General features: G+C 39.1%; 1 protein-coding gene across 6 annotated transcripts in view; it reads right to left on the bottom strand.

The window, feature by feature from the left end:
* Window positions 1–12,752, bottom strand: part of UNC80 (unc-80 homolog, NALCN channel complex subunit) — a 239,477-nt gene that overhangs the window by 129,443 nt on the left and 97,282 nt on the right. For all 6 annotated transcript variants that reach the window (XM_036858465.1, XM_036858466.1, XM_036858469.1 and 3 more), the window contains exons 23-24: window positions 8,181–8,393; window positions 4,668–4,803 (exon numbers count right to left, since the gene is read on the bottom strand). In XM_036858465.1, coding sequence (XP_036714360.1) covers window positions 4,668–4,803; window positions 8,181–8,393 — 349 coding nt within the window. The remainder of the gene's footprint in view (window positions 1–4,667; window positions 4,804–8,180; window positions 8,394–12,752) is intronic.

Here is a 12,752-nt window from a genome sequence, read left to right as displayed (position 1 = left end):
CTCAATTTCAGTGCTTGTGATTGGTCTGTTTATATTTTCTATTTCTTCCTGGTTCAGTCTCGGAAGGTTGTGCTTTTCTAAGAATTTGTCCCTTTCTTCCAGCTTGTCCTTTTTATTGGCATAGAGTTGCTTGTAGTAATCTCTCATGATCCTTTGTATTTCTGCAGTGTCAGTTGTTACTTCTCCTTTTTCATTTCTAATTCTATTGATTTGAGTCTTCTCCCTTTTTTTCTTGATGAGTCTGGCTAATGGTTTATCAATTTCATTTATCTTCTCAAAGAACCACCTTTTAGTTTTATTGATCTTTGCTATCATTTCCTTCATTTCTTTTTCATTTATTTCTGATCTGATCTTTATGATTTCTTTCCTTCTGCTAACTTTGGGAGTTTTTTTGTTCTTCTTTCTCTAACTGCTTTAGGTGTAAGGTTAGGTTGTTTATTTGAGATGTTTCCTGTTTCTTGAGGTAAGATTGTATTGCTGTAAACTTCCCTCTTAGAACTGCTTTTGCTGCATCCCATAGGTTTTGGGTCATCATGTTTTCATTGTCATTTGCTTCTACGTATTTTTTGATTTTCTCTTTGATTTCTTCAGTGATCTCGTTATTAAGTAGTGTATTGTTTAGCCTCCATGTGTTTGTATTTTTTACAGATTTTTCCTTTAATTGATATCTAGTCTCACAGCATTGTGGTCGGAAAAGATATGTGATACGATTTCAATTTTCTTATATTTACCAAGGCTTGCTTTGTGACCCAAGATATGATCTATCCTGGAGAATGTTCCATGAGTACTTGAGCAGAAAGTGTATTCTGTTGCTTTTGGATGGAATGTCCTATAAATATCAATTATGTCCATCTTGTTTAATGTATCATTTAAAGCTTGTTTTTCCTTATTTATTTTCATTTTGGATGATCTGTCCATTGGTGAAAGTGGGTTGTTAAAGTCCCCTAATATGCTTATGTTACTGTCAATTTCCCCTTTTGATGGGTGTTAGCATTTGCCTTATATATTGAGGTGCTTGTATGTTGGGTGCATAAGTACTTACAATTGTTATATCTTCTTCTTGGATTGATCCCTTGATCATTATGTAGTGTCCTCCTTTGTCTTTTGTAATAGTCTTTATTTTGAAGTCTATTTTGTCTCATATGAGAATTGCTACTCCAGCTTTCTTCTGATTTTCAGTTGCATGGAATATCTTTTTCCATCCCCTCACTTTCAGTCTGTATGTGTCCCTAGGTCTGAAGTGGGTCTCTTGTTGGCAGCATATATACAGGTCTTGTTTTTGTAACCATTCAGCCAGTCTATGTCTTTTGGTTGGAGAATTTAATCCATTTACATTTAAGGTAGTTATCGATATGTATGTTCCTATTACCATTTTCTTAATTATTTTGAGTTTGTTATTGTAGGTCTTTTCCTTCTCTTGTGTTTCCTGCCTAGAAAAGTTCCTTTAGCATTTGTGGTAAAGCTGGTTTGGTGGTGCTACATTCTCTTAGCTTTTCTTGTCTGTAAAGGTTTTAATTTCTCTGTCGAAACTGAATGAGATCCTTGCTGGGTAGAGTAATCTTGGTTGTAGGTTTTTTCCTTTCATCACATTAAATATGTCCTGCCACTCCCTTCTGGCTTGTAGAGTTTCTGCTGAAAGATCAGCTGTTAACCTTATGGGGAGTCCCTTGTATGTTTTTTTTTTTTTTTTTTTTTTTTTAAATCTGAGAATCGGGTCCCAGACTTAATTAGTATGTTGCAGAGCAGTTTAAATGTATTTATTTATTTACTTTTGGCAGTGTTGGGTCCCCGCCTCTGCGCGAGGGCCCTCTCTAGTTGCGGCAAGCGGGGGCCACCCTTCATCGCGGTGCGCGGGCCTCTCACCATCGCGGCCTCGCTCGTTGCGGAGCACAGGCTCCAGACACACAGGCTCAGCAATCGTGGCTCACGGGCCCAGCCGCTCCTCGGCATGTGGGATCTTCCCAGACCGGGGCTCGAACCCGTGTGCCCTGCATTGGCAGGCAGACTCTCCACCACTGCGCCACCAGGGAAGCCCCCTTTGTATGTTTTTTGTTGTTTTTCCCTTGCTGCTTTTAATATTTTTTCTTTGTACTTAATTTTTGATAGTTTGATTAATATGTGTCTTGGCGTGTTTCTCCTTGTTTTTATCCTGTACGGGACTCTCTGTGCTTCCTGGACTTGACTTTTTCCTTTTACATATTAGGGAACTTTTCAACTATCATCTCCTCAAATATTTTCTCAGTCTCTTTCTTTTTCTCTTCTCCTTCTGCGACCCCTATAATTCGAATGTTGGTGCATTTAATGTTGTCTCAGAAGTCTCTGAGACTCTCCTCAATTCTTTTCATTCTTTTTTCTTTATTCTCCTTTGCAGTAGTTATTTCCACTATTTTATCTTCCAGGTCACTTATCCATTCTTCTGCTTCAGTTATTCTGCTATTGATTCCTTCTAGAGAATTTTTAAGTTCATTTATTGTGTTGTTCATCATTGTTTGTTTGCTCTTTAGCTCTTCTAGGTCCTTTTTAAATGTTTCTTGTATTTTCTCCATTCTATTTCCAATATTTGGGATCATCTTTTTTATCATTACTCTGAATTCTTTTTCACGTAGACTGTCTATTTCCTCTTCTTTTTTTTTGGTCTGGTGGGTTTTTACCTTGCTCCTTCATCTGCTGTGTGTTGCTCTGTCTTTTCATTTTGCTTAACTTACTGTGTTTGGGGTCTCCTTTTCACAGGCTGCAGGTTCATATTTCCTGTTATTTTTGGTGTCTGCCCCCAGTGGCTAAGGTTGGTTCAGTGCGTTGTGTAGGCTTCCTGGTGGAGGGGACTAGTGCCTGTGTTCTGGTGGATGAGGCTGGATCTTGTCTTTCTGGTGGGCAGGTCTGTGTCCAGTGGTTTGTTTTGGGGTGTCTGAGACCTTATTATGATTTTAGGCAGCCTCTCTAATGGGTGGGGTTGTGTTCCTATCTTGTTAGTTGTTTGGCATAGGGTGTCCAGCGCCATAGCTTGCTGGTCGTTGAGTGGAGCTGGGTCTTAGCATTGAGATGGAGATTGCTGGGAGAGCTTTCGCTCTTTGATATTATGTGGAGCCGGGAGGTCTCTTGTGGACCAATGTCCTGAACTTTATTCAGGTATTCCAGAGACGCAGGGCACATCAAGTTGACTGTGGAGATTTAATCCGCTGCTCCTGAGGCTGCACAGAGAAATTTCCCTTTCTCTTCTTTGTTTGCACAGCTCCTGGGGTTCAGCTTTGGATTTGACCCTGCCTCTGCATGTAGCTCGCCTGAGGGCATCTGTTCTTCGCTCAGACAGGACAGGGTTAATGTACCAGCTGATTATGGGGCTCTGGGTCACTCAGGCAGGGGGGAGGGAGGGGTACGAAATGCAGGGTGAGCCTGCGGTAGCAGAGGCTGATATGACGTTACAACAGCCTGAGGCGCACCATATGTTCTCCCAGGGAAGTTGTCCCTGTATCACAGGACCCTGGCAGTGGTGGGCTGCACAGGCTCCCAGGAGGGGAGATGTGGATAGTGACCTATGCTTGCACACAGCCTTCTTGGTGGCTGCAGCAGCAGCGTTATTGTTTCATGCCCGTCTCTGGGGTCCGCGCTGATAGCCATGGCTCTGGAGCTCATTTAGGCGGTGCTCTGAATCCCCTCTCCTCGCACACCCCAAAACAATGGTCTCTTGCCTCTTAGGAAGGTCCAGACTTTTTCCCCGATGCCTTCCCAGCTAGCTGTGGCACACTAGCCCCCTTCAGGCTGTGTTCACACAGCCAACCCCAGTCCTCTCCCTCGGATCTGACCTCCGAAGCCCGAGCCTCATCTCCCAGCCCCCGCCCGCCCTGGCGGGTGAGCAGGCAAGCCTCTTGGGCTGGTGAGTGCTGGTCGGCACCGATCCCCTGTGCGGGAATCTCTCCGCTTTGCCCTCTGCACCCCTGTTGCTGTGCTCTCCTCTGTGGGTCTGAAGCTTCCCCCGCCCGCCCACCCCTGCCTCCACCAGTGAAGGGGTTTCCTAGTGTGTGGAAACTTTTCCTCCTTCACAGCTCCCTCCCAGAGGGGCAGGTCCCATCCCTATTCTTTTGTCTCTCTTTTTCTTTTTTCTTCTGCCCTACCCAGGTATGTGGGGAGTTTCTTGCCTTTTGGGAAGTCTGAGGTCTTCTGCCAGCGTTCAGTGGGTGCTCTGTAGGAGTTGTTCCACATGTAGATGTATTTCTGATGTATTTATGGGGAGGAAGGTGATCTCCACGTCTTACTCCTCCACCATCTTGAAGGTCTCCCTCAGGTCTAACCCTTTTTTAAAACTCCAAGAGCAGTAATAAAACACAAACCCTGACCAGCCCTCTTCTGGGGCAGCACAACTATGTTTTCTCAAGGAGGCCTAAAACTGATCTTCGTATTTACAATATTAAGAGTCAGAGACTACAAAGCAATGAGTGTTCCATATTGTCAACTCTTTGCCCCTGTCTACAGTCTTCTCCTTCTGGTTCCTGCTCTCTCTTTGTGTGGCTTTATGCACATGCTCACATCCATGCAGAGGGAATAGGGGAGAAGGTGCAGTGGGAGACATGGGAAGGTGGTAAGAATGTGAAAGAGGAAAGAGAAATATTACGTGCTCCTAAAGCAGAGGTTCTTACAAGCAGGGGTTCTTGTAGTAAAGGGAGTCTCCTTACTGTCATCTAAAAAGTCTTCCTCCTCATCCTCCTTTCTCAGTCTCCTCTTGGTCTCCTCATCATAAATGAGACCCAGCAGGTTGGCTGGGCTCTCACTTTCCCCATGGCACAGCTCATTCAACCGGACGCCAATTGCCTACCATGAAGAGAAAAAGAACGAAACAGCATGAGATACGTCAGACTGTAAAATAGGCTCTCACATTACAGAGGTCACCAGCAACCAATTAATGGGAATTATTTTCAGCATAAGCCTCCTCTGTCTGCCACAGTGTTGTTACCACCATGTTTCATTTCCCAATGTGGGAACCCAGAGAGGGAAGGCACTGATGCTACCTCTAAGGTCACTGTGTCTAAAGACTTTTAGGAAATGGAATGGCATTTTTTATTCTCATACAAAACATTTTCTGAAAATATTTCTATTTCCTCAAAGGTCATCTATATTATAGGTTTCACATAAGGGAGTATGCAGTTGTTTTTTGTTGTTGTTGTTTTTGTTTTTTTGTCATTTTTTGTTTGTTTGTTTTGTTTTGCAGTTGTTTCTAATGGAGGATTTTGCTGCAGTAAAAAATAAGAAGTCACAGTTCTTCAGAGTGTTTCTGATTATGCTATTTTATGAGAAAGGCACTATCATGCAAATGAGCTTGGAGATTGGCATGAATTCTGGAACTGCAATTTTATTTGTATCTGTCATCATATATGCAATCAATGACTTTCTTATAGACTTTGTTCCCCCCCTCCATGATACACTATGAATGAGAAAGAAATACTACTCTTTTGATAGTGTACCCAACATCGACATTAGAAATATGATTTTTAATAAGTCAGCACATGGGCAATATTGGCTCTTACAAGGTATTCATAAAACCAATACTTACTATCTGTTCTTCTGAATCATCATGTACTATTGTCTGATTTACCAAAAGGAATTTTCCGAAAGAAAAGACACAATATGCTACCTCTATCTAATTCCTTTTACATTCCAATGACAAATTGTATGCAACAAAAGAGGAGATGCATGCTTAAGAAAGAGAGTCAAAAAGCTAAAATGAGCACTGAACCTAGAATTTGACAGTTTGGTTACTCTGTGCATTAATAAGAACAAAATTCCAGCTACTTTTCTTTTTTCTTCCTATATCATCCTTTTAAAATATTTAGAAAAGTTACTACATTCTGGGCATGCAAGAGATTAGATTCACTACTGGAAACTGACAAAGATATGTCCAGAACACTTTAAATAAAAACACAAGTTGTTTGAACGTCTTGGCTATCTGAAAACAAAGGGGTCTGCTTAAACTCTGGAATTAAGTGGGGAGTAACAAAAACCACAAAAAGGAGAAAGAAAGCAGTGTAGAAAAAATCACAGCATCCTAAACTTTTAGCTGCTAACCTGAGAAGTTTTAAGCAAGCAAAACAAAACATAAAAACAAAAACCAGCACCTCAACAAAAAGCCTTGTCCTGATGCTACTCTTTTGGAAATCTAAGGAAGGAGATGTGGAATTATGAGTCTGGAGTGGAGCCAGCAGACTTAATAGTGAGATTCACCGGGGAAAAAATTCTACATCGATCCTCCCAGGATGCTGAAGCCAAGCAATTTAAGTTAAACCCACAGTTCATAAAGCTTAAAAGGTTGCTCAAAAAATGAACTTGTCTGGGATAATACTAAATACCTAAATAATAATTTAGAGCTCTATGTCTCTTCTAAGACCAGAAAAGTGCCTTGGGAATATGTTTATTCCTTTTTCATTCATCAAATATTTATTAGGTGAGGTAATTTGTTACGTATTAAGTAAAAATAAAGTTGAATAAATTGTTATAGTACATCAGTATCTTTGTTTAATGTGCCCTAGGAGATTATAAACCTTCATAAAGAAGGATCATTGTTTGGCAATTAGGAAAGTTAGGTCGAAAGCCTTGCTCTAGGTTGCTCAGCAACCTTGAACTCGGATTCAAATAGAGTATCTGACTCTGTGTGTTGCTCTTTACTTCAAGGAGCTTACAGTCTATTGGGGAGGTAATAACATACCAAAATAACAGTCGTGTAAAAGACTGAAAGCACTTTATTTATTAGAATATGGAGAAATCAGATTCATTTCAGAGAATCATACAAAGTTTCATTCCTGTAGATTCTGAAGAATTGCTGTGTAGGCTAATGGGGAAGGGGAAAAGTGGATATTCCAGATGGAGAGTTTCAAAAGATCCGTATTCAGGGAAATGCACTGATGTGTTCAGAGACTGACAAATAAGCCAATTGGTTGAAGCACCATTTTGTGAGAGGAAATAATGTGTCTGAGGGCTTGGAAAGGTAGATTGTGACTAGATCCTAGAGTTCTTGAAGCTGGGCTTCATTTTGCATTCTGAAGAAGGATGAAAGGTACTTTCTGAGTCAGGGAGAACCTTATCACTCATTCGAGGGGCACTGTGATAGCTGCCTAACAATGCACAGAAAAATCACATACCCTGCTTTCAAGAATTAATATAATAACATTACTACTGAACACCTCTTAGATGCAAAGCATTGAGATAAATGTTCTTTAGATACATTAGCTCATTTGCCTCATCATCCATAATCTTGGTGTGATTTGAACAAAGGTTGTGGAGAGAGCAGCAATGCCAGGCTAAGCAATTTGGGTTTTATCCCAAGGGAAAAGGAGGGCCACTGAAGCACTATAATGTGATTTGCATTTTAGCCTAATCACTCTGACAGCAGTTTGAAGAATGAATTGGAGGGAGCAAGTCTGGAGGCTGGGAGATAAGTATGAATGTTCTACTTTTAGATGAGCTATGCCAAAGGGATATGATTTTACTGGCAGTGTGTAGGATGGGTCAGATGAGGGGAGATAGTGGGAGGAGACTAAATAGGAAAATACTTTAGTCATATAGATAAGAAGTAATGAAGTTCTGACCTAAAAGGGCATCAGTGACATGGAAGTGGTGGAATCAATAAGAGAAGAAGGTTTGGAATATATTCAAGGCTGTCATCTTAGATGATGGTGGTGCTACCAATAAGAATAGAAAATTCAAGAGGGGTTGCAGATGGGGGTGTGTTTAAATGGAGAGAAGGGTTTTATTTTGGTCAGATTGAGTTTCAGGACATTGAGTGAATGCCTCCAAAGTACAGTTGGTGATGTCGGTCGGGGATCCAAAGAGTGCTATGGACAGAGAAGTGTGTGCCCCTGACATACAGCTAACAGTTGAAAATACAGGAATAAATGTAATCCTGGTGCAGATTATACAGGAAGAAATTATAAGAGATGCTGAGAATGTTTCCATTTATAGGAAGGAAAGAGGCAGAGGACCAGGAAAAGAGATAGAAGAGATAATAATGTCTAACTTTGTAGGTTTGTTGGGAAGATTAAATGAATTACATTTATTTTCCCCTGAGATGTTTTGTTCAGTGCCTGGTACATAATGGATACTCAATAAACTGTCTCCCAAACAAATGAACAAACATAAACACAAAACTTCTTCACTTCACTCAGCCTAATTTTTATAGAAGAAAATCAAAAGCTCACGTCTCCCCATTGGTAGAAGAGCTTGGCAGCGTTCCACTGAAGCTTCTGGTTCCGCTTGTTGCCCACAATGGGGGACCGTCCCCTGGAAAGGCCTTTCTTGGTGATATTCACATGATGCCCTTTCATCCACTCTGGCCAGTTGCCACGGTTGCAGCGGTAAACAAAACGGGCACATTCCAGGAACAGCGCTGCTCTGGCTACTACCGGCGCTTCCTGAGTAGGGTTGTTAAGGAAAGAGTAATGTAGGATTAACAAACAATGAAGTTGAACTTAAACTGAATGACTATGTACTCTTAGTTTATTTTCGTCTCCGTATTTTGATTTAGTTTAGCCATATTTCCCAGGGTAGTGTTAGTATGGTTACAATAGTAGCGGGGAATCTGGAAGATGAATCCATGAAGGCAAATTTGGGTATTGAAAAATTAGACATTTTAAGTAGGTTTCTGAGTTTAGTTTTCTCCTTTTGGAGAATCTCAAGTAATTTCATGACTCTTTGCAAATTTCAGAGACAGCTGGGATTTAAGTGTGAAATAATTTTTAATCAGAAGGTTTAAAATATGATGCTTTTTTTAAACCTAAAATTAACATGATGCAAACACATATTCAATTTCTAGAACTAGTCGTATGTTAACCAAGGGTGTCAGTAGGCATTTTGTTATCTAGGACCATCCACAAGCTCCAAGGAAGTGCAACTGCTCCCTCATTTTGGCTAGTAAGAAAAGGAAGAGCTTACTACATTAGGCTGAGTTGTGAGAGAAAACAGAGAATAAAATGGGGCCTGAAACGGAAAACAAACAAAAAAATAAATAAATAAATTAGATTGAGTTAGTCTCTTTCCCCAATTTTTCATAAACAACAGACCAAATTCTGCTTAAATAGGCATGGTTTCAATTGAAAATGTTTGACAAAGAGGAAATTGCTTAATTGATAAATGAAAAATAGAGCATTTCTTCAGGAAAATAAAAATATGGCTCCATCTTGTCAAGACGTGCTTGAAAAAAATAAAAGAAACAGCTTTTAGTTGATACCCAGAAACTGGTAAGAGTGAGATATCTACTGAACTCTTTATAAGCCAAAAAAATAATAATAATAATGATAATAATAAGGGAAGGATTGTGAAGTTTCCCATAGGTCAACAGGTCGCAAAAAGTACATACATCAAAAATTCATTCGTGCCAGTTAAAGAAATATATATCACAATATTAGCTATCACCTCAGTTACCTAATAACCATAGGTTGCTTAGTAAGCACATGTTTTCAAATTGAAACCGTTTTCATCATTCAAGCAATAGCATTCTTAACAATGCATCGATCCGTAATGTTAAAATAGGGGCTAATATACAGAGAATATCAATACGTGCCAATCAGTTTTTATAAATTGTAATTCTTAATTATCATAACAACCCTGTGAAACAATATCTTCATTTTAATATTTTTTTTAAATGAGGTATAATTTTTCCACTATTATATAGCTGGGAAGAAGTCGACACAGGATTCAATCTCAGGTCTCTCTCATGCCCAGATCTGTATTAGTTCCTCTTTGATATCTACATTGTCTTAATTTATACTCATATAAGCCTTGGGAAAAGATGATTTCTACAATGCATGTAGAAAGTCACTGTTTACAAATGGGACAATTGGGACTTCCCTAGCGGTCCAGTGGTTAAGACTCCGCGCTCCCAATGTAGGGGGTGCAGGTTCGATCCCTGGTTGCGAACTAAGATCTCACAGGCTGTGCGGCACAGCCAAAAACTTAAAAAAAAAAAAAGGGACACTAATGTCATATAATGTTATTTACTAAAACACAAATGTATAATCACATCATTTTCCCATTTAAAATATATTATAGGCTCAATCTACCTCAGTCATCAATGAATAAAGATAACTGACATTCATTATTTGGTTCACCTCTCTCTCTATCCCCATCTCAAGTGCTCTGTGGTCCAATTATGTCAAACTGGTTAGTCTCCCAGATATAACATCTCATATGTTTCCATGTGTTGTTTCCATGACTTGCAGAGCCTTTAAGCCCCTTTTCCATCTGGCAAATTCCCACTTTAAGCTTCAGTTTAGTTACCTCCTCAAAGAAGCCTTCCTTAATCCCTTCCTTCTTCAGGCAGAGTTGGCTACTTCATACTGTTGAGTACCACACTATCTCAAATACCCTGGATGATTCAAGTAAGTTAGCCCATTAAGCATTTTCTCATTGTCTTAAAACTTAAATGAAACCATCAAGAATTCTAATATGAAATTTATTTATGTTGGGACTTAATTTTACAAAGCATATGTTGTATTGCCATGACAAAGTTAATCTATGTGAAAAGGCAGAATACAAGATAAACACAATGGTGAGACTCTATCATTAATAAAAGATGGACACTGATGATGAGAAACTATCATCAACTGCATTGGTGCCAAGACTTGGCAGCAGGTCACAGGGATAGAAAGACTTTAGATTGCAAAGGGTCAGATGATTTTCTGTATCAAACCTATCATTACTGTGGTGCCATAATATACCGACTAAATATCTATACTCTCTTCTTGTATTAAATATTCATTTTACTAAACATCTCAGATATGCTAATCTGCATCTGGAAAAGGCTGGAATATCTATCTCTAAAAACGAATGCCAGTCTGGAGGGCAAGGCGAGTGATGCAAATTTATTTTTAGCCTGTCACATTTCCAATAAAAAGCAATGGGATTCATTGCTTTATGATGGGAAGACAGAAACAACACTGCTGGAGTAGCATTATGTTATGAACCCTGGCTCCTTCACGATGAACAAGGGTAAAACTTAACCTAACTCAAATGTATGGGGCAGAGGTGGGTTTTTTTTCTTTTAATTGCTCTTAACTATTAGATGGCACTGAGAGGACTAACAGAAGATCAATAAAAAACCCAAATTGTTCTATGTAAGGTTTCCTATGTCGATTGGTTTGCCTTCTTTAGAAAATATGTTTTTATTTGGTTAGGAAGCTCAAGGCGTTTTGAATGAAAAGCAATTTTAATTCTCTGCTCTGAAAAGCTTCTTATGATAAAACCCAGACATCATCAGTTATCGGCCCTAAGAAATCCTAATCTAAGTTGGGAAATAGAATTGAGATCATTAACAAAATAATTCCCATTAATTAACCATACAGCACAACATTAAAGGGAGGGTTGGTTATTATCTGATAAATTTGATCCATGTAAATTGGATCAAACCCAGTAACTTTTGGAAATGTCACTGCTTGAATTAAGGGATGATGACATAGCCTGACTTAAATATTGCCTTCTTATTATAAGCCTCATAAACCTGGTAGATGAAAGCACACTTGGGATGGCACTGAGTACTACCAATTTCTGGGGTATTGTAGTGTGTATGTTACTGTACAGAAAACGGAGGATACTGTTGCGGTACAAAGCTAAGTACTCAACTATGCATCCTAGTAGAAGATACTTAGCAACAAGTATCAACTTCACACTGTGTGTGAAAGAGTATTCAAGGCAGTCTAGTGTGGGTGTGGCTATGGGGAATTATTTTCCTTATAAGTTCCTTTCAAAGTGTAAGTTAGAAAGTATTGATTTTAGGAGCAGGGTTATAGAATACCTTAGACAAAGGATTCTTCGTGGACTTAAAGGAAATTCAATTTTCCCTCTTTTGATGGAGCTTACCTCTTACGGCTCAGTGCAATCTGAAGGAGCAGTTAAAAATGGAGGCATGACAGAATGGATAGGGATGGATTCACATCACAGAGAAAGACAGCACAAATGGAGAAAAATGAATCAGAATAATGCTGTGTGGATGAAAAGAACCACAGAGTATCAGAGGCATAGTTAAAAGTGAACATCTAAACAAAATTTGATACCATTGGTATACCAATTTTGCTGGTGGTCCTAAATGAAAAGTAGGCATATTTATTCTTTTTTATTAATATGTCTGCCAGATCACCTTTTTATGTTCCATAACACCACAGAGTGGCTTCAATTCCATTATGTCATAACTTCATAGTTCCCAGACAAGCAAGAATCAATTTTAACTAGGAAGATAAAATATTAAGTTGAACCTTATGGAATTTCTAAGTTTGAAGGTCAAAAATAGTAGAATATCATCAATTTCATATGGTTCAGTTTTATATAAGGTGTTCTCTGCAATGGCTACAGAGCTGTCTAGTTAAAATTACAAAATGTCATGCATTATGCAGCATGGATTTCTCTAACATTCTACAGCTAGAAAACTTCAAGCATCAAGCTATTTTTCCTTGACTTCCTTTGGCATTTTCCTGCATTTTATAAGATCGTTATGTATATTGAATGTTTCCTTTATGAAAGTAAAGAAGAGAACGAGAATACTAATTCAAACACCTGTGCTTTATTTTGCCTGGGGACCTAGAAAATATTGTTACCAAGATATGATGGTTAATTGAAGGTTATAATTGCAATACATTCCTTTACCTGAAGGACTGTATCTAAACTTATTATGTGAGAAGAAACCCTGACTGATCCCAAAAACTCATAACACAGGACGGGAACTAACTGGTTTTAAAAAGTGAATATTTTATGTTGGTGCCTGGGGAATTACATAATATTTG

This window comes from Balaenoptera musculus, chromosome 7 (assembly GCF_009873245.2).
Source record: "Balaenoptera musculus isolate JJ_BM4_2016_0621 chromosome 7, mBalMus1.pri.v3, whole genome shotgun sequence".
NCBI lineage: Eukaryota > Metazoa > Chordata > Mammalia > Artiodactyla > Balaenopteridae > Balaenoptera > Balaenoptera musculus.
The sequence above is the reverse complement of the archived record's forward strand: the minus strand, read 5'-3'. Positions and strand labels throughout refer to the sequence as shown.